The sequence below is a fragment of the Gigantopelta aegis genome, chromosome 2 (genome assembly GCF_016097555.1).
Source record: "Gigantopelta aegis isolate Gae_Host chromosome 2, Gae_host_genome, whole genome shotgun sequence".
NCBI classification, from domain to species: Eukaryota; Metazoa; Mollusca; class Gastropoda; order Neomphalida; family Peltospiridae; genus Gigantopelta; species Gigantopelta aegis.
Genome location: NC_054700.1, coordinates 28834155 through 28857372, shown reverse-complemented (window position 1 = coordinate 28857372; position 23218 = coordinate 28834155). Strand labels below are relative to the sequence as shown.

Below are 23218 nucleotides of genomic sequence, written 5' to 3'. Positions count from 1 at the left end.
CCCCAGTACTCTACCCCTAGCCCGAGTACTCTACACCTAGCCCCAGTACTCTACACCTAGCCCCAGTACTCTACCCCTAGCCCCAGTACTGTACCCCTAGCCAAAATACCCTACCCCTAGCCCCAGTACTCTGCGCCTAGCCAGAGTACTCTACCCCTAGCCCCAGTACTCTACCCCTAGCCCGAGTACTCTACTCCTAGCCCCAGTACTCTACCTCTAGCCCCAGTACTCTACCCCTAGCCCGAGTACTCTACCCCTAGCCCCAGTACTCTACCCCTAGCCAGAGTACCCTACCCCTAGCCCCAGTACTCTACCCCTAGCCAGAGTACTCTACCCCTAGCCCCAGTACTCTACTCGTAGCCCCAGTACTCTACTCCTAGCCAGAGTACCCTACCCCTAGCTCCAGTACTCTACCCCTAGCTCGAGTACTCTACTCCTAGCCCCAGTACTCTACTCGTAGCCCCAGTACTCTACCCCTAGCCCCAGTACTCTACCCCTAGCCCGAGTACTCTACCCCTACCCCCAGTACTCTACCCCTAGCCCGAGTACTCTGCCCCTAGCCCCAGTACTCTACCACTAGCCCCAGTACTCTACCCCTAGCCCCAGTACTCTACCTCTAGCCCCAGTACTCTACCCCTAGCCCCAGTACTCTACCCCTAGCCCGAGTACTCTACTCCTAGCCCCAGTACTCTACTCCTAGCCCCAGTACTCTACCCCTAGCCCCAGTACTCTACCCCTAGCCCGAGTACTCTACTCCTAGCCCGAGTACTCTACTCCTAGCCCCAGTACTCTACTCCTAGCCCCAGTACTCTACCCCTAGCCCCATTACTCTACGTCTAGCCAGAGTACTCTACCCCTAGCCCGAGTACTCTACTCCTAGCCCCAGTACTCTACCTCTAGCCCCAGTACTCTACCTCTAGCCCCAGTACTCTACCCCTAGCCCCAGTACTCTACCTCTAGCCCCAGTACTCTACACCTAGCCCCAGTACTCTACCTCTAGCCCCAGTACTCTACCCTAGCCCCAGTACTCTACCCCTAGCCCCAGTACTCTACCTCTAGCCCCAGTACTCTACCCCTAGCCCCAGTACTCTACACCTAGCCCCAGTACTCTACACCTAGCCCCAGTACTCTACCTCTAGCCCCAGTACTCTACCCCTAGCCCCAGTACTCTACCTCTAGCCCCAGTACTCTACACCTAGCCCCAGTACTCTACACCTAGCCCCAGTACTCTACCTCTAGCCCCAGTACTCTACACCTAGCCCCAGTACTCTACCCCTAGCCCCAGTACTCTACCCCTAGCCCCAGTACTCTACCTCTAGCCCCAGTACTCTACCTCTAGCCCCAGTACTCTACCTCTAGCCCCAGTACTCTACACCTAGCCCCAGTACTCTACCTCTAGCCCCAGTACTCTACCCGTAGCCCCAGTCCTCTACCCCTAGCCCCAGTACTCTACCCCTAGCCCCAGTACTCTACCCCTAGCCCCAGTACTCTACCTCTAGCCCCAGTACTCTACACCTAGCCCCAGTACTCTACCTCTAGCCCCAGTACTCTACCCGTAGCCCCAGTCCTCTACCTCTAGCCCCAGTACTCTACCCCTAGCCCCAGTACTCTACCCCTAGCCCCAGTACTCTACCTCTAGCCCCAGTACTCTACCCCTAGCCCCAGTACTCTACACCTAGCCCCAGTACTCTACCTCTAGCCCCAGTACTCTACCTCTAGCCCCAGTACTCTACACCTAGCCCCAGTACTCTACCTCTAGCCCCAGTACTCTACACCTAGCCCCAGTACTCTACCTCTAGCCCCAGTACTCTACCTCTAGCCCCAGTACTCTACCCCTAGCCCCAGTACTCTACCTCTAGCCCCAGTACTCTACCCCTAGCCCCAGTACTCTACACCTAGCCCCAGTACTCTACCTCTAGCCCCAGTACTCTACCTCTAGCCCCAGTACTCTACACCTAGCCCCAGTACTCTACCTCTAGCCCCAGTACTCTACCCGTAGCCCCAGTCCTCTACCCCTAGCCCCAGTACTCTACCTCTAGCCCCAGTACTCTACCTCTAGCCCCAGTACTCTACCTCTAGCCCCAGTCCTCTACCCCTAGCCCGAGTACTCTACCCCTAGCCCGAGTACCCTAGCCCGAGTACTCTACCCCTAGCCCGAGTACCCTAGCCCGAGTACCCTAGCCCGAATACTCTACCTCTAGCCCCAGTACTCTACCTCTAGCCCCAGTACTCTACCTCTAGCCCCAGTACTCTACCCCTAGCCCCAGTACTCTACCTCTAGCCCCAGTACTCTACCTCTAGCCCCAGTACTCTACCCCTAGCCCCAGTACTCTACCCCTAGCCCGAATACTCTACCTCTAGCCCCAGTACTCTACCCCTAGCCCCAGTACTCTACCTCTAGCCCCAGTACACTACCTCTAGCCCCAGTACTCTACCCCTAGCCCGAGTACTCTACCTCTAGCCCCAGTACTCTACCTCTAGCCCCAGTACTCTACCTCTAGCCCCAGTACTCTACCCCTAGCCCCAGTACTCTACCCCTAGCCCCAGTACTCTACCCTAGCCCCAGTACTCTACCCCTAGCCAGAGTACCCTACCCCTAGCCCCAGTACTCTACACCTAGCCCCAGTACTCTACCTCTAGCCCGAGTACTCTACCCCTAGCCCGAGTACTCTACCCCTAGCCCGAGTACTCTACACCTAGCCCCAGTACTCTACCCCTAGCCCCAGTACTCTACCCCTAGCCCCAGTACTCTACCTCTAGCCCCAGTACTCTACCCCTAGCCCGAGTACTCTACACCTAGCCCCAGTACTCTACCCCTAGCCAGAGTACCCTACCCCTAGCCCCAGTACTCTACACCTAGCCCCAGTACTCTACCACTAGCCCCAGTACTCTACCCCTAGCCCGAGTACTCTACCTCTAGCCCCAGTACTCTACCCCTAGCCAGAGTACCCTACCCCTAGCCCCAGTACTCTACGCCTAGCCAGAGTACTCTGACCGTAAGAGAGCAAAGCGGGCATTTGGATTGTTATGACGTGCTCATTACGGCCAGAAAAAAATATGTGCCTACCAAACGATGGTGAAAGATTCCCGCTCTATAATACAACAATCCTCTGCTTGACGTTAAATTCCTTTACATCGATCATTTTCTAGTTCGCTGATAACAGATGTTTGACATATTAACCACTAATACACATACCACAGGAAGAAACCCGTCGGCACCTACGTATTTAACCGGAACATTATTGTTTGAATATTGAGGATATATTACACGTTTTGAATGCAGTTAAACAGTTACTAGTGTCTGTAGGAATATTATTTGAAATGAAAGGCTTTAGATTGGTTAAGTTCCACAAATTCCTCATATTCCCGACCCATTCAAAATTCCCGAAACTCCAAGGAAAATTTCCAAAATTTGCGGAATGTTTCCACCCCTTTACAACCCTACTTTTATTCCAGTTTGTTTCCAAACTATTCTTGTTATTGCAGGCACTAAAGGACATTTTGAAGGAATAGTTTCTGTTTTCAAAAAGAACAAATAAACAAAAACAAGAAGAAAACGAAAACAAAAACCCAACCACACCCCCGAAAACAAATGAAAATAAACGACCTAAGAATGAATTACCAAAAGTACTGATTAAAGGGACATTCCTGGGTTTGCTGCAATTTTTAAGATGTTATCGACTAATAAAATGTTTAAACGATTAAACTTATATATTAAATATATTTTATAGTTTAGAATTTTAGTGGCTGTATATTAAACGTGTTTCTGATCGTTCTAATATTTGTACTAGGTTAATTTTCATTTTATTTCCTAAAACATATTTGTTCGTACGTACGAAATTATTTGAAGACAAAATCCAGTTTGGGCTCCTTACAAATATTAAGACGACCAGAAACGCATTGAATATACCGACACTGATATTCTAAACACCCCTGCGCGTGCTGTAACCTCACCGTGGTGCAGGGGTGTAATATTATCTTTGAGAATGGCCAATACAGCACAAATCCCCTTGTTTTCTTCGAGATAAAATAATTTTTTTGAATAAAAGTCAGTATCTATCTGTGATATTTGTATTTTTGCACAGTTCTTTACACTGTTTTTATTTAAATCTTGAATTTTTATATTGATGTTGATCATCACTTTATTTGTTTGCATTACCATAGTTTGACACCCAATAGCCGATGTATTTTTTGTGCTGGGGTGTCGTTAAACATTCATTCATTCTGATATTCTAAGCAAGAAAATATATTTAATATGTAAATTTAATCATAGAAATATTTTATTAGTCGGAAACATCTTACAATGCAGCAAACTCAGGAATGTCCCTTTAACATTTAATTTTACTAGAGTGTCCGTTAGTTCCAGTTCCAAGCCGTGGCACACGAAAACATAACACCACGTTTTTTATACTTATTTGCAGGTGGTGTAGTTGTGAACCGTCTACTAATTCAAAGCTTTAATTTTATGAATTGATTATGCACATTAATAAAGGATGAAGAACCACACTTTAAAGAGACATACCCTAGTTTTTAAACACTAAGGCATATTTTTCACTATTAAAGCCGTTTTTGATAACTGAAATCATACTTTACTTAGATTTTATTGTTTACACTATTCATTTCCGTACATTCGAAGGGTTATTGGTCACCCTGGTGTTTTTAATATCACAAAATGCATTTCTCATATTTTTAAAAACGCAGTTATGGAGTCGAGTTTTAGTCTGTTTTTAGAGGATATTTCACCATTTCAAAGTCACAAACTCAAGTTTCACTCAATTGTAACTTTATTCAAATGTGTTACAGCTTTGTAGATTAACTAAACTTAGTGTGCATTTTCATGGGCTGAAACTAGGGTCTGTCCTTTTCTGCATTATCGTTCTCAGGGTCAGTAGCGGTAATCATATGTGTACGTACTCCTATTGTTGTAAAGATGATTGGGGTGGTGGTGGTGGTGTGTGTGTGTGTGTGTGTGTGTGGGGGGGGGGGTGTTGGTACAGGCTGATTTTTGCCAGAATCCATACAATGTTCCAAACTACACATTTGTACATGAATTACAACTAATATTGTGAGTAAAATGATGGTAATAAACACGGTGAAAAGGTTTCAGGCCAGCTCATTTTGCCCGACTGCGAAGAAATGCTCCAGCATCCAGCACTGGTGACACCCCTGACCCCTCTGCTTATGGTACATGTAGCTATATAACGGGGAATACGCTTAGACACACGAAAAGTGAACACGCTGGGATATATCAAGAATTGACCATCCATGAAGAAATATCCAAGAATTGTTCGAAATACTCATAATAGAAAGACAGACAGACAGATAGTTTATTAAAGTCTCACCTCATTACAACAAATGAATTAATATGTTGCTTCTTCACTAAAAAACCCCCAAAAACCCCGAAAAAACGCACCAAAACCAAACCTTCATATAAGGTAAATTCAACGTGTACGTAAAATAGTAATAATAAAAAATAATAACACCCAATATTTATAGTTCAAACTATATTTATTAAATGCGTATAAAAATAAAGTATAAAATGAATAATACACCTGCGCATGCATTGGATTATAAACATATAAATACGTATAAAACTATTGGAATAATTATCTGGTTTATGTAGCCTCGCCTCACAAACATATCATTTCTCTTTTGGATAGAGTTTACTGCATACAGTTTAGGTGAAAAGTAGAAAAAACCCCACATACCCATAATAATAAAAGAAAATAATAAAATGTTTCTTATGATTATAATACGTAATTCCCCTTTCCTGGATGACTACATCAAAGCAATACAATACAAATATAAGATACACAAATTGTAGCGGATCCTGAACAGATTCAGGGAATGGCAGAGACGCTGAACTATTGATAGTCGGTGGCAATGACTTTGTAGCCTAGCAGAGGCGTCGGAGCTGAGCGCTAATGGTGCTCGCTAGCTGCAAACGCTAGTTTGATACAAGTTAGCAAGTTACAACGAATCGCGACTGGCAACTTTCTGAAAATTCCATATGTGCTACGTGTAACGTGAATAGTACATCTTCGTACTGTTGCATATATTTTTTTGTTTGTTTAATATTCTGACAATATCGCCCGAAAGTAGATATCTTTGAAAATGTTTCCAGCGGGAACCCCTCTGCATCAACAAGAGAGGGGACACCCCTCATGGGCGTAGGCTGGGGGGGGGGGGGGGGGGGGGGGGTCGGACTAACACCCCCCGCTGAAGCAAATGATCCGCTTTCAGAACTAAAACATACAGGTTTATACATATGGAGTTTCTGGTGGTGCAAAAACAAAATAGAAAAGGTTCACTTGGTTCATATTCGACCCCCCCCCCCCCAGGTCCAGCTCACACTACACCCCTTCCCCTCCCACACCCACCCTCTCCGTCGTTGCAATGTTAAATTCCATCCGACGCCCCTGCCTAGGCGTTAGTGACAGAATGTTAGATTCAAACTGAGTGGTAACGGTGGAAATAGAGATTTATAAGGGGGCAATTCCCCCCCCCCCCCCGCCCTGCCAGAGGGGCCCCCCAAACTAAGGACTTCCTTTATAAAAAGAAAATGTAATAATTATAAAATTAGTTGTTGTTTTTTATTTGTCATGTAATTTAATTTCTATGTTGAGTGGCCCCCGAACTGAAGTGCCCCTGACCCCCCAAGGTATAAATTCGGACCTGTGTGTGTGTGTGTGTTGGGGGGGGGGGGGGGTTAGGAGAGGCGACTGGAACAGGTTCGGAGAGGGTAACAGAATTGTAAAAAGGCTAATTTGAGTTTGTCGAAGGCAAGTGAGCGAGATCTGTAAGAGGATTTTCTAGGATTGCTTGCCTAATTTTTTGGAACAAAAAAAGTTGCTCACAGACGCGTTTTCAGGGCAATTTAGTGTTGTACCGGTATATTATGGATATTGAATTAAAAAGAGTAATTAAAAAGAGGGCCCTTCAAGCGGGCGGGGGGGGGGGGGGGGGGTGTGACACCCCCCACCCCCCGTGGACCCGCCAATGTGAAATGTTAGTATTAAGCTTGCGTGAACGAGGAGCAATGTTGGTTGGATGCAGTTAGCCGCCAAAATGATGTGTGTATGGTGGGGGGGGGGGGGGGATATGGGGCGGATCCAGCTTTTCTGATGAGGGGGGTCCAAAACAAAAAGGGCACCATAACATTATGAAAAGGCACTATTGAAAAATTACACACGGTTCACATGGACCATAATATAATAGTGCTGCAACAGGGACGCTGGCAGACGTATTCTACAGTGTTCTTCTATACATTGACAGAATAAATAAATTTGTAAAAAACCTAAAAATCCTAAATAAAAGGGGCACTTCTCAAATTGGAGGGGGGGGCGGTCCGGTCACCTTGGACCTCCTCCCCCCCCCCCTCTAGATCCGCCCCAGGAGATGTATGTCTGTTGAGAAAAGTATGAATATTTGAGTTGGAAACTTTTGTTGTAATTGACCCCAAAACATTTTCGTCTTCTGGATCCGCCACTGAATAACACGTATATAATAATTATAGCGGTATTGTCATTGAAGCTGTATATACAAAGGCTTAATGAATACAAATGTGGCTTTATGTCATGCCGCTGTGTCAGCGGAACACCAGTGCCACCTGCGACTTATTATGTCGCATCTTCTCGAGCCAATTGCGAAATGCAGTGTACCATAGGGAATGGTAGCTTGCCTTGCGAAGATGGTTATCTTGTAGTACTAGTCAGCCGGTGTACAGTACACAGCAAAGCGCTAGTAGAGCGGTGTACGGTACACTGCTTAGCACTAGTCGACCGGTGTACGGTACACAGCTTAGCGCTAGGTGGACTGGTGTTCTGCCGCCTGCTCAGTGCCAGTCTGGGTAACAGTAGACCGACTTGCAGCTACAGCGGTCGGGGATGATGATCCGCATGTAGACGATTCTGTTGTTGATGGCGTTGTTCTCGCAGTATGCGTAGACGCCAACGTAGCGATACTCCTTGATGCAGCGATTCTGTATGACGGCGTTGTTGTTATACGTGCGTGGTTTACTGGTGCAGTGACGACAGTAGTGCGTTCTGTGAATGAAAAAAAGAAAAGAAAAAGAAGAAGAAATAATAATAATAATGAAGACAAGACATTTAATTCTTATGTTATATATTTACTGTTCGAGCACGCTGCCCTGAAATATCAGGGGTGACACAGGAAGGAAGAAGGAAATGGTTTATTTAACGACGCACTCAGCACAGTTAATTACGGTTATATGGCGTATGATATATGGTTAAGTACCACACAGAAATTGAGAAAGGAAACCCGCTGTCGCCACTTCATGGGCTTCTCTTTTCGATTAGCAGCAAGGGATTTTTTTATATGCACCATCCCATAGACAGGATAGCACATACCACGGCCGTTGATGTATCAGTCATGGTGCACTTGGTTGGAGCGAAAAACAGCCAAATGGGCCCAGTGACGGAGATCGATCCCAAACCGACAGCGCATTAAGCGAGCGCTATACCACTAGGCTACGTCTCGCCTCGGGGCGGCACAGTGTAAAAAATAATGGCACAGCTCGAGGTTGCCAGACACCTGTGAAGGACATTTTCAAAGAGAGCCCCCCCCCCCCCCCGCACTCGTGAGCCTTTTTTTTATCACATTAATGTTTGCCCATTGTAACCAAAATCTTATATAGAGTTTATACCCGATCCATTAGTACCCCCCCCCCCCCACACACACACCGAAAGCCGTTCCTACGGGCCTGAGTCACCAAAAAGGATATGTTAGTCGTACTCATGTTTCAATATAACTAACCCAAGCTAGTCACTTTAAGAGGTTATCAAATATCTCTAATATGGAATTTTAGTCATCAAAAAGGATATGTTAGTCGTACTCATGTTAGCATGTAAGTCAGTGGCGGGTCCAGAAAATCCATTTGGGGGGGGGGGGGGCAATGACATGAGGCGGAATGCTTAAGGGAGGTTTGGAGAGGGATGAAAACTGTCTAAAACATTTTGGGGCCGGGCCCCTACCCCACCCCTAGATCCGCCTCTGTAACTCAGGACAATCGCTTTAACACGTAATAACTTGGCGTTCTAATGGGACGTATCACTTTGATCAGTACCATGATATTTTTTAACCATATGGGTAATAAATGAATGAATGAATGAAGTAGCGTGGGCGGGGCCACCGTAACTGGTGGAAGGGACTCGGGGGGAGTGCTAACGGTCCACTGGTTAGGGGGCACAATGCTTGCCTTGCCCCGGGCGCTGGAAACCTACGCTACGCCACTGAATATGGGTAATAAAAACAGTTAACGTACAGACACATGACGAAGTCGACGGGTTCCTGGAAGTTCTGTAGAAACCAGCATCGTCCGTTGGTCCCGGTGAAGCTGTACAGACGTGACTTGATGGACGGACAGGTCTCCTTCACGTGACCCAGGCTGAAACAGGCAGACGTCGAACAAGTTAATCTTTCATTTAATGTTTCGCTTAACGACGCACTCAACACATTTTATTTACGGTTATATGGCGTCGGGCATATGGTTAAGGACCACACAGATATTGAGAGAGGGCTACTCTTTTGGATTAGCAGCAAGGGATCTTTTATATGCACCATCCCATAGACAGGATAGCACATACTACGGCCTTTGTTACACCAGTCGTGATGCATTGGCTGGAGCGAGAAATAGCTCAATGGGCCCACTGACGGGGATCGATCCCAAACTGACCACGCATCAAGCAAGCGCTTTACCACTGGTCTACGTCTCGCCCTCGAACAAGTTAAAGTGACATAGTTACCCTAGGTCTCTAGCCCCTCAATAGTTCTGAATCAAAAATATTATTGGTTGTAAATTTTTAGGCAGAGATGAATTTTACTAGTAGAATGCAGGAAATTGCATTTTAGAACATTCTAAATTTTACGGGGGAGCATACCCTCGTGCCCCCTAGAAACTTTACTTTGCGCCCATGATCTGTCAGCTCCATCCCCACCCCTCCCCAATTCCCCAATATTTACTTGCTTCCGCATTGCCTGTATTAAAGCTGTTTTTGACCATTTAAATTAGAAGTACTTAAATTGTATTATTTAGAATATTAATTTTTATACATGTTAGTGTTTCTGGTCATCAAGGTTTTTGCAATACTCCAAAATGTATATTTCGTAATTTTAAAAACGCGTTCGTCTAAGAAGTATCCCAGTTTAAACATCACATATTTTAGCTTTTCTTTGTTATAACTTTATCCAGATGTGTTGCAGGCCTGTAGATTAACAAAACTTGGTCTCCATTTTCACGGACCTTTAAAAACGGGGGTCTGCGCCTTTAAAGGAACATGGCATAGCTTTTAGCCATTAAAATACACAATGCTCTCAACGTCTTGCTTCAAGTGTCATTAAAATACACAATGCTCTCAACGTCTTGCTTCAAGTATCATTAAAATACACAATGCTCTCAACGTCTTGCTTCAAGTGTCATTAAAATACACAATGCTCTCAACGTCTTGCTTCAAGTATCATTAAAATACACAATGCTCTCAACGTCTTGCTTCAAGTGTCATGTTTTGAAAATTCAATACAGTCCTGTTATGTAGGATAACTGCAAGTAATGTTATTTCTTTTATAACACCAAATATAATATGTAACTCGGTGAACTGGAGTCGGCGTCTTTAAGTAGAAAACTCTGGCTGTACGATAGTGTGCGGATGTCTGTACGAGGGCGTGTGGGTTTGTATGTATGGGAATGTGTGTACATGTCCGTACGAAAGTCTGTATGAGGGCGTGTGGGTGTGTCTGTACGAGGGTGTGTGGGTGTGTCTGTACGAGGGTGTGTGGGCGTCTGTACGAGTGTGTATTATGTCTGTACGAGGATGTGTGGGTGTCTGTACGAGGATGTGTGGGTGTGTCTGTACGAGGGTGTGGGTGTGTCTGTACGAGGGTGAATTGTGTCTGTACGAGTGTGTGCGTGTCTGTACGAGGACATGTGGGTGTGTCTGAAGGAGGGTGTGTGGGTGTGTTTGTACGTATGAGGGTGGGTGTGTTTGTACGTATGAGGGTGCGTGTGTGTCTGTACGAGGGTATGTGGGTGTGTCTGTAGGAGTGTGTGTGGTGTGTAGGAGTGTGCGCGCGTGTGTGTGTAGGAGTGTGTGTGGTGTGTAGGAGTTCGCGCGTGTGTGTAGGAGTGTGTGGTGTGTAGGAGTGTGTGTGTGTAGGAGTGTGTGTGGTGTGTAGGAGTGTGTGGAGTGTGTGTAGGAGTGTGTGTAGGAGCGTGTGTGGTGTGTAGGAGTGTGTGATGTGTAGGAGTGTGTGTGTAGGAGTATGTGTGTAGGAGTGTGCGTGGTGGGCTCACTCACTTGGCGTCGGTGGCTGGCAGCATGGGGGCCGTGGGTAGTGTCACTGTGCGGGCCAGACAAGCAGCCAGGTCTATACGGTTCGTCAACTCAGTCGTGATGTCCTGTCTGTAATGGTGAACATCATCATCATCATCATCATCATAATTATAATAATACAATAATAATAGTAATAGTAGTAGTAGTAGCAGTAGTAGTAGTAGTAGTAGTAGAAGTAGTAGCAGCAGTAAATTAAGTAGTAATAGTAGTAGTCGTAGTAGTAGTAGTAATAATAATAATACAATAATAATAGTAATAGTAGTAGTAATAGAAGTAGTAGTAGTAGTAGTAATAGCAGTAGTAGTAGTAGTAGTAGTAGTAGTAGTAGTAGTAAAAAGTAGTAGTAGTAGTAGTAGCAGCAGCAGCAGCAGCAGTAAATTAAGAAGTAATAGTAGTAGTCGTAGTAGTAGTAGTAATAGTAGTAGTAGTAGTAGTAGTAGTAGTAGTAGTAGTAATCATAATGATAATAATGGTTATCACAATTATGATTATCATCGCAACTGTCTATTTTCCAACAATTTGTCAGTCAGTAAATTCCAACATTCACACGAATTGTGTAACATAATATCTATAGCACTTAGCGAAAGTATGGTTCATGTCCTTTATATTTCAGTTAAGCCGAAAACTGCCCGTTTAAAGTGTTTTTGCAAATAACTACACTGATCGATATAGTCGGGGAAGAACGTGATAATAAATATATCGTGCAATATAACGGAATTATACGTCTTTGGGTCTAGAATAAACATATATCTTCTCATAACAGATATAGTATCATGATTTAGGCATGCCCACTGGAAACGGGGATTGATGGGACGAGGGACCTGTGTCTACCACTCGATAACGAAAATGTACTTCATTTTTCTCCTACTGTATTTTGATATAGATAAAAATGTGGCTTGTACGCAAAACAGAATTTGATCCTACGGGCCTATCATTGGTGTCAGAAACTTTCATAATGGCAAACTTGTTCAGTTCAGTGCGCCTTTAAAAGCTACACATTTTTCAACCAGTGAGCAGCGACTGCTGCTTAAAAGGCCGTGGTATGTTCCAGCATTGTACAATAGAATAGGATAGAATAGAATAGATGTTTAACGATACCCCAGCACGAAAAATACAAACTATGGTAAAGGACATTGTACATGTGCGCCCATATACATAATGACATTTCAGTAAATTAGGCTATCGGCGTTTTGAGCCTTTATGCCAAACATGTTAAGGATAGTAAACACTGCGAGGTTTTCAGAGCAGATTCCTACATCATTTTTCTTATCCTAGAATTCAACAAGTAGAAGGCAAAAATCATTTAGCAAGCTTTTTACAGTATAAAGTAAAAATTCACTACATTAATTCTTTTAAGATATTTCAATTCTCACGTAAGAAAATAAACAAATAGTAAGTTTTATTATTGTTTACCACAATACTTAATTTGCTCATTGTATTAAAGTGACAGTCCCGAGCTTACAGCCTTTGTAAAATGTTTCCGACCAATAGAGCCTTTTCGATTACGTAACATACACATTAAATACATATTTCTATTTAAAATATCAGTGTCTGTATTTACAAGGTGTTTGTTGTTGTTGCTTGTACTAGCCCAAACCGGATTTTACCTCCAAAAAATATATATCACGAATTAAAGTAAAAACTGAGTGCTACAAACATTAGTATACGACCGCAAACATACTGGTATTCGATATACAGACAATGGTATTCTAAACAAGAAAATGTATTTAGTATGAAATAGTAGTCGCCAACAAGACTGTTATCGCAAACATCTTAACAACGGCTGCAAACTCAGGGCAGTCCCTTTAAATCTAACGATGCATAAAACATGAAGCTGGATAGCCTACTTAGTCAAATAAACGAGTCGGTCACGCGCCAATTAATAAACATCTAGGAGCAGTTTATCTCTGCTTTAATCGGTCACTATAAAAGGTCCGTACAAATAGTGGATGCAGGAAAACGTAAGATTCACTGCTGATTATCGAAAGATAGCCAATATGAAAGTAATAAAATCTTCCTTTGCCAGGTACTCAGTATTAATCAAGCACCTGGCGAAACCAATTGCATGCACTTAGTTCACAACATTTTCTTTGTTTTATAGGTTATTGCGTCTGTTTATATATAATTAGACAGACAAGAGTGAACCGTAGGGTCTTGAAGTGTGAGGACAATCGCCCATCCGGTTTTCTGTCTTACGGGTCTATATATAGTCTTCATGATAGAAAGATAAATACTTACATTGGGTAGCCAGTTGCAACGCCAGATAACTGAAAGTTGTCGTCGTAAAACGTTTGATTGGGGCAGAACAACACCTTCCCGTAGCCTGTATTCCCATGGTTACCGTATCCAGTGTTTCCGTGGTTACCGAACCCGCTGTTTCCCTGGTTACCATAGCCGTTCGTTCCGTGACCGCCAAATCCGGTTCCCCCTTGGTTACCGTATCCAGAGTTCCCTTGGTTACCGTATCCAGTGTTTCCGTGTCCAACATTCCCTGGGTTACCGTATCCAGAGTTCCCTTGGTTACCGTATCCAGTGTTTCTGTGTCCAGCGTTCCCTGGGTTACCGTATCCAGAGTTACCTTGGTTACCGTATCCAGTGTTTCCGTGTCGCATGTTACCTTGGTTACCGTATCCAGTGTGTCCGTGTCCGACGTTCCCTCGGTTACCGTATCCAGAGTTCCCTTGGTTACCGTATCTAGATTTCCCTTGATTACCGTATCCACTGTTCCCTTGATTATCATACCCGGTGGTGCCCTGGTTGCGGTATTGGTTGTTGCCTTGGCCATGGTTTCTCCTTCGAAGGCCATTATTACCATACCTCGTGTTGAAACCGCTGGCGAAGCCACTGTTAAGTGACTGTCCATAAAACGCCGTTTTAGGAGGATGCTTGGTAGAATTGTTCTTTGCGCCATCTATTTCCCAGACATTGATAAGGAGGAGACAACTCCAGATAATTGTCGCGACCTAAACATAATAGAAAATAATACATCTTGAGCAGAGGCGCGGATCCAGGGTAGGGGTGTTGGGGGACAGGACTCCTTCTGCTCACGACAAAAAACCCCCCAAAAAACCCCAAAAAACAAACCAATCCCCTCCCCAATTTTTGAAATGCCTTCACCGCTAATATCTAACTTCTACTTAAGTAGTTGCATGTAGACCCCCTCCCCACACCCTGCAAAAGTTCCTGAATTCGCGACTTGAACAGTATAGTATTTCATGCCAAATCACTGGATCTACTGTAATTTGTCAAAACTACAGAAAAAAGGCTGTTGTTTAACTAAGCCACCCAATTTTGAAACTATGGCTATTTGTGTTTCTATCATGGTTATTTTTGTTTCTATCAGGGTTATTTGTGTTTATTATATAACATTTAGTGAACTATCTTAAAATATCAGTGAGATAAAAGTGTTATCAGTCACTCAGTGACGATAACACATTTTAGAGTGAAAATTTCACTATTTCACTCTAAAATGTGTTATCGTCACTGCAGAAATGTCATCTTCATTGTAAGAAAGCCGAAACTATTTTGCTGCTGGCATTTTAAAAATAAAGATAAATTGCCAAAAGTTATATAATAATAGAAAATTTCATGTTTATGATTTATATCTCATCTTGTGAAGTTTGAATTTATATAACACTCGTCGCGCAAGCGCGACTCGTGAGATATGATTACACACTTCCCTCGATGAGATATAAATCATACTTGACAAAAAAAGAAAGAAATATTCTCTATTTCTATCATGGTTATTTGTGTTCCTATCACGGTTATTTGTGTTTCTATCATGGTTATTTGTGTTTCTATCATGGCTATTTGTGTTTCTATCACGGTTATTTGTGTTCCTATCACGGTTATTTGTGTTCCTATCATGGTTATTTGTGTTCTTATCATGGCTATTTGTGTTCCTATCATGGTTATTTGTGTTCCTATCATGGTTATTTGTGTTCTTATCACGGTTATTTGTGTTCCTATCACGGTTATTTGTGTTTTTATCATGGCTATTTGTGTTCCTATCACGGTTATTTGTGTTCCTATCGTGGTTATTTGTGTTCTTATCACGGTTATTTGTGTTTCTATCATGGCTATTTGTGTTTCTATCATGGTTATTTGTGTTCCTATCACGGCTATTTGTGTTTCTATCACGGTTATTTGTGTTTCTATCATGGTTATTTGTGTTCCTATCACGGCTATTTGTGTTTCTATCACGGCTATTTGTGTTTCTATCATGGTTATTTGTGTTCTTATCACGGTTATTTGTGTTTCTATCATGGCTATTTGTGTTTCTATCACGGTTATTTGTGTTCCTATCACGGCTATTTGTGTTTCTATCATGGCTATTTGTGTTCCTATCATGGTTATTTGTGTTCCTATCACGGTTATTTGTGTTCCTATCACGGTTATTTGTGTTTCTATCATGGCTATTTGTGTTCCTATCACGGTTATTTGTGTTCCTATCATGGTTATTTGTGTTCCTATCATGGATATTTGTGTTTCTATAATGGTTATTTGTGCTCTTATCACGGTTATTTGTGTTTTTATCACGGTTATTTGTGTTTTTATCACGGTTATTTGTGTTTCTATCATGGTTATTTGTGTTCTTATCACGGTTATTTGTGTTTCTATCATGGCTATTTGTGTTTCTATCACGGTTATTTGTGTTCCTATCATGGTTATTTGTGTTTCTATCATGGTTATTTGTGTTCCTATTACGGTTATTTGTGTTTCTATAATGGTTATTTGTGCTCTTATCACGGTTATTTGTGTTTTTATCACGGTTATTTGTGTTTCTATAATGGTTATTTGTGTTTTTATCACGGTTATTTGTGTTTTTATCACGGTTATTTGTGTTTCTATCATGGTTATTTGTGTTCTTATCACGGTTATTTGTGTTTCTATCATGGTTATTTGTGTTTTCATCACGGTTATTTGTGTTTTTATCACGGTTATTTGTGTTTCTTCACGATTACAGACAGACTGGCCAGAAAATGGAACAGCTTGCATGTACATTGTGATATACAAGTCGTAGGACATTGATCGTGATATACCGGCCTCGGTGGCGTCGTGGCAGGCCATTGGTCTACAGGCTGGTAGGTACTGGGTTCGGATCCCAGTCGAGGCATGGGATTTTTAATCCAGATACCGACTCCAAACCCTGAGTGAGTGCTCCGCAAGGCTCAATGGGTAGGTGTAAACCACTTGCATCGACCAGTGATCCATAACTGGTTCAACAAAGGCCATGGTTTGTGCTATCCTGCCTGTGGGAAGTGCAAATAAAAGATCCCTTGCTGCCAATCGGAAGAGTAGCCCATGTAGTGGCGACAGCGGGTTTCCTGTCAAAATCTATGTGGTCCTTAACCATATGTCTGACGCCATATAACCGTAAATAAAATGTGTTGAGTGCGTCGTTAAATAAAACACTTCTTTCTTTCTTTCTTTGATCGATATACCACGAGAGATATACCACGAGAGAGAGAGAGAGAGAGAGAGAGAGAGAGAGAGGAGAGAGAGAGAGAGAGAGGAGAGAGAGAGAGAGAGAGAGAGAGAGAGAGAGAGAGAGAGAGAGAGAGAGAGAGAGAGAGAGAGGGGGGGGGGGGCGATAACAGTCGATTGTATTTAGATGGCTTTCCTTGCTCTCTTGATATATTTAGAGACATATCAGGCCTGAAAAAAAAAACCCAAACCAAACAAACCAAAACACATATTGGATTAAACCCCTTTGCTAATATCATGGAATAAATGTGCAAACAGCTAAGTCTAGACTGGTGTTAAATTTTAACGTTCCAGGTATAAACAACTAGATAATATTTAGACACTGAACTGGGATGAAAAGCTCGTAAAAATAGAAAACAACTTAGATTCGCGGGGTGGAAGATGCGAAGCTATATGTGGTCGGATAAAGGTGGTTAAAACATTAGCTATGTCAAAACTAACTCATACTGTCTACCAAACCCACCTAATAAATACATATTAAAACTAAATAGAATTTTTATTTTTTTCATTTATATTAAAAGATGAAACGGAGAGAATTACAAACATTCAATTATTACAAAAAATTACACTGAGGGTGGGTTAAAATAATTGAAGCAAAAACATCTTTGAAGGCTCTACAAGTTTCATTCTTAAGACCGCAATCCGACCGCAAATGAAAATTACTTTTATAGATAATCTATCTATATCTAAACTAGGAGCCAGTGTTGGTGAATCTGTAAATATAAAGGTACTGTTTTCGGTTAGCAGCAAGGGATCTTTTATATGCACCATCCCACAGACAGGGCCCACCGACGGGGATCGATCCCACACCGACCGCGCATCGAGCAAGCGCTGTATAACTGGGCTACGTCCAGCCCCCCCCCCCCCCCATTATAAGCAAGTGAAATATTCCATATGTGTCGAAGAGTTGTACTAAATGAAAAGCAACCCCTAGGATGGCTCCTCCGTAACGCAGCTAGATGTTTGCCTTGCAATGACATCACAACATACGACAAAGGACTGGACACAACAGGTTGAACCAGTATAGGCATAAGAGGTTCCGGCTGGTACCTTCTTCCATGTGCTCCTTTGGAGAAGCAGAACAGACGACCGAACATGTCATCCAAGACTGCATAAACCTACAGCAGCTGAGGGAGACTACCTGGACAACTACAACAACTCTCCAGAAGAAGCTGTATGGCACAAGAAGTGATCTACAGAGAACAGTATCGTTCATAGTCAACATAGTCGACGTGTAGTCAACAAGCGAACGAAAAGAAGTAGTCATTTCGCCCACAGCCTAAGAAACGGCAGACATGGTCGTGGCCTATATAACAAAAGTGAAAGGTTTTAATTCACTAAATGTAAAACATTTTAACTGTTTCCAAACACACGTTATACCCCCAGGTCGCAGGATCGACCGCCATCAGTGGACTAGGTTTTTGTTCCGTCCCAATCGGTGGCCCACAACTCGTATATCAAAAGCCGTGGTATGCACTGTCCTGTATATGGGAGAGATCCATTGCTGCTTTATAGATGGGATTAGCTTACGTGACGTCACCGGACTGTCCCTCTTTCTCATCGGACCAGATGTTTAAGTAAGCATATGTTAGATTTCAAATAACCGTAGTTTAAAATCTGCTCTGGTATCGTTAGCAACATCAACCTCCCCCCCTCCCCCCAACCCCCCCCCCAAAAAAAAAAAAAAACCCAACCCACCATCAACAACAACAACCAAAATACAAACAAAAAACCCCAAACAAAACCCCCACCAAAAAAACAAACTCAAACACACACTATCCCCCCAAAAAAACCCCGACACCCCCATAAAAACCCAACAAACAAATAAACAAACAAACAAACAAAAACAAACAAACACATACATACATACATACATACATACATACATAAAAAAAAACAACAACATAAAACGAAAAAAACCCCCAAAAAACAAACAAACAAAGCTTTCATTTAGGGTAGAAGTGGTCGATCACTGCTGAGATATTTAAGTTTTAAAAGGATCATTGAAATGAAATCGTGCCCTTCCTTCACCCCCCTCATCCCCCCTCCCCCAACGATAACCCTATTGGATATGGAATTGTATTTAACAAACGTATGCTGACTGAAACTTTGATATTTCACGTCTATTTCTATATGGATATTTGCCACCTTCAGTGAAAAGTTTAGGTCATATTTCCTGGTAAGGCATTTCTTATCTGTGCTTTCCCACTGACGGGACAACATATACCATGACCTCAAAACGAAACACTACAACGTCCTAATGCGTTTGTCCTCCAAACAATATATTGAAGAGAATTTTTTGTTGTTGTTGTCATGTACGTTTTAAGATGCACCTAATATGATCGCATGCATGGTTACGGAATAAAACGTTCAGTTATACTATATAGCCTTGATACATTTAGACTCAATGACTAAACTATTCTGTTATGTGGTAACACGACTGCTATGGAAACTGATAGATAAACTTTGTTTTGTTTAACGACACCACTAAAGCACATTGATTTATTAATCATCGGCTATTGGATGTCAAACGTTTGGTAATTTTTGACATAATATGTTATATTATATAGTCTTAGAGAGGAAACCCGTTACATTTTTCCATTAGTAGCAAGGGATCTTTTATATGTACTAATAGGATAGCACATACCACGGCCTTTGATGTACCAGTCGTGGTGCACTGGTTGGAACGAGAAATAGCCCAATGGGCCCACCGACGGGGTTCGATCCTAGACCGACCGCGCATGAAGCGAGCGCTTTACCACTGGACTACGTCCCGCCCCGTGGAACTGATAGATATGCCTTTTAACGATTGTCCTAACGTCTCGACCGCGTTGTGTCAACTAACTGGTTTTATTAATTTGGGCTCTTTTACGAAACACATAAGCGATGAAAATGTATAAAGCATGCTTATAACACACTGCACTATAAATACACCTCCTCCCCCCGCACAAACCACACACCCAAAACAAACCACACACAGAAAACAATAAAAATATCTGTGTCATCCCTAACTATATGTCCGACGCCATATAACCGTAAATGAAATGTGTTGAATGCGTCGTTAAATAAAAAATAAAAACTCTTTCTTCCTTCCTTCTTTTGTTTTTGCTCATTCTGTCAACCTAATTTTGGAATGCTGGCCATCTGAGAAATGAAACGGTCGAAAGGATGAATGAACTATGAACTTTTTTTTTACCATTCTTCTATACCACTAAGGTTTCAGGCATGCATGTCCATTAATTATTGGGACAATTTAGACTTTTACACTAAAAATGGAAGCGCACCGAAAAGGAAAACAAAAATTGTACTCATTGATAGAATTTTATAGGCGCATATTTTCGAACGGGCAACATAAAATTAATTATTTTTAATTAAATTCTATTATTTATTTTGTTTATTTAACTTATTAGCCCTTACGAAGTTACGTGAATGAATGAAAGAATGAATGAATGAATGTGCAAAACCCAGCACAAAATATATATTGGCTATTGGCTGTCAGATGAGAAATTGGTAGAAGACATAATGAGGGTAAAATATTCTAATAACAAATGTCCAAAAGATCTTTGTAGGATTTTTGTGGCATCAGTATATATGTAAATACATTTCATTTAAAAATGTGTATTGAAAATCTGGAAATTTTATTTCATGGTAAAATTGTGTGTAAAACAAATAGCGGATACTTATCACACAAATGTTTTTACATCCAAGTATTATGAAAGACATAATTTGCTGCTGTAAAATGTGTGAAAGTATCAAAACATACCACGCACCTAAAATAGATTCAACATAAATTATATGTGTGATATGATCCAAGAAGGCTTTCAAGTCAATTATTTACTTTGAGTGAAATAATATTTTTGAAAACATGTGCCGAATTTACAAAGTCTATTTATGACTTACACGCATGTAACTCTTTTTATATACTATCAAATTATTTATGTATACTATTTTAAATGTATATATCTTATTGTTTTACGCGTGCTGCCATTGTTTTAACTGTACTATATTGGATTGTTTACTTTATTTGTCTTTTAGATACTTTCAGCGAATAGTCTCTCATAAATCAGTATAGAGTGGCTCATTACAATTTTATAATTTATATGGCTTTTATGTATATGCTAAATTTGATTCTGTTGTAATGAGGTGAGACTTTAATAAACTATCTGTCTGTCTGTCTGTCTTTCATTTATTACATTAAATATGATGCTAGGAGTAATTTAACATACGCAAATCTTTATGGAAAAGGCTATTGGAAAACAAAACGTAAAATACATCTGCTGTAACAAAAACCGGAACCAAAAACAAATAGCTCTGAATAGGTAACGTAATAGCAAATCTACTAATGATTTATTTTGTGGGCGAATATTTATGCAACTTGAATTATTATGCACGATTTCAATAGTTTATGCACAACAGCCTTGCATTCTTATATATTAGATCTGCTCTGAATACTGTGACTAGTTTGTCTGGATAATATATATACTGGATAAAATTTTACTTTGAACCTTTTGACCATAAAATTGAATATTTGAATTCGTGATCAAGCGACGAGCTACTGCAAGATGGATAGTAACCAATCGACTCTTCAAATGATGATATCTATAAATACATGGCGATATCTACCAAATTTCTTGCAGCACCTTGTGATACAGCTTGGACAATAGCACATCCCCACAACAACAAAAAAACACACACAACAAAAACCAACAAAACAAAACAGGATAAAGCAGATATCTTAAGGCAGTAACCAGTTAGTCTCTTAATAAACCTTGCCTTGCATTATCAACCGTAATGGCCGTATGCGAATATTTCTAACTTTTAGGATACATTCATCCAGATATATTATTAAAAATAATAAAATAAAAAATATAATGTACACGTGTATTATTTTAACATATACTAGTATTAGATTTTAATATACATATTAGTTAATACATGCGATATATAACGTGGTATATAACATACTAAGTATGGATATATATGATATGCTGAGGCACAATGTTTCACCCATAATGTAATAAGACAATACAGCACATACCTTCATGATCTTCACTGTTACTTGTCGTATTTCGCACTGGACAATAAGTGTTTCAGAGATACAAAATTCCTTCTTTTTATATATATATGCGTTGAGGCATCGCAGAAATAAATTAGATATGATTGATCCATATTAGATGTTGTTTTGGCGCGTTTTGACAGGTGTGGATTACCGAGTGATTTCGTCCACCCCGGTGTCCACATTGATCGAAAGACACCTAACGGTCCGTAAATGCGGGGACCCCCGCCACTTAGACATCGTGTTGTGAGGTAACGTCCGTGTTTGGCTAAACACCGACCCGGGGTGCTGTTAGGGTTTTATTTTAATCTTCGTTTAAAACTTAGTTTTCATTTCGTTAATGTCCTCGGAGGAAAAGAAACCAGTGGTAGTTGCAATAAAGAACATATTTGGCTTGTTTTGTCTTAGTCATTTTATTATTACTTGTTTGCTGAATGCCCGACTAATAATATGCAAACGTTAAACGAAAACAAAGCAGTGTCCCACGGTGTCATGGGAAGGCGCTCTGACCAAGTCAGAACTAGTGGGCAGGATGAGCATACTTGAACTTTATATCACCTGCGTAAAGATTCTCACAGACGCGTTTTCCGGGAATTTTTACATCGTGAATAATGAATTTAAAAACAAAAAACAAAATATATTAAAATGGGCACTTCAAACGGACTGAAGGGTGTGTGTGGTTGTGGGGGTGGGGGGGGGAGGAGGGAGTCACGGGACCTCTGGATCACCACCCCCACCCTGGATGTGAACACGCATAATTATTTCTGGGAAACAATTGTGGTTATCGTCAACTGCCGTCATACAACATAAACGCATATCGCCGTATAAAACAAACAGCTCAAATTGCAGCCCGCTTATTAGTTTAAAAATCGAAAATAATTATGTGATAACAAGTACATGTAAATGCTATCGAAGAATGGAAGGAAGGAAGGAAGGAAATGTTTAATTTAACGACGCACTCAACCCGGTTATATGGCGTACATTGGTTATATTGAGAGAGGAAACCCGCTGTCGCCATTCATGGGCTTTTTTTCATCAGAGGATCTTTTTATGCTTCCACAGACAGGAGATAATACCACGGCCTTTGATATACCAGTCGTAGTGCACTTTAGTCTATGAGCCCACTTGAAAATCGATAGACCGAACGCGCATAGGCGAGCGATTGGGTTTTACCACGTCCCGACCCTCTCGAAGAATGGCGTTCAGTAGTAACAATTAATGTTGATGGTCTTTTAAAATGGTTCATTAAACCACGAGTTTGCAGCTTTAAAATACATTCTTCACTTATACCAGTCTCAAAGTTGAAGCTATTTTGAAGAAAATATTT

At 41.7% G+C, this 23218-nt stretch overlaps 1 protein-coding gene across 1 annotated transcript; it reads right to left on the bottom strand.

Moving 5' to 3' along the window:
- Positions 1-7229: 7229 nt before the first annotated feature.
- On the bottom strand, positions 7230-14360 carry LOC121377641. The gene is made up of 4 exons (XM_041505715.1): positions 13587-14360; positions 11313-11417; positions 9284-9406; positions 7230-8045 (listed from the first exon to the last, which is right to left on the bottom strand). The coding sequence occupies exons 1-4, from the start codon at positions 13958-13960 to the stop codon at positions 7835-7837; spliced, it is 813 nt and encodes a 270-aa protein (XP_041361649.1). The 5' UTR covers positions 13961-14360; the 3' UTR covers positions 7230-7834.
- Positions 14361-23218: the final 8858 nt, after the last annotated feature.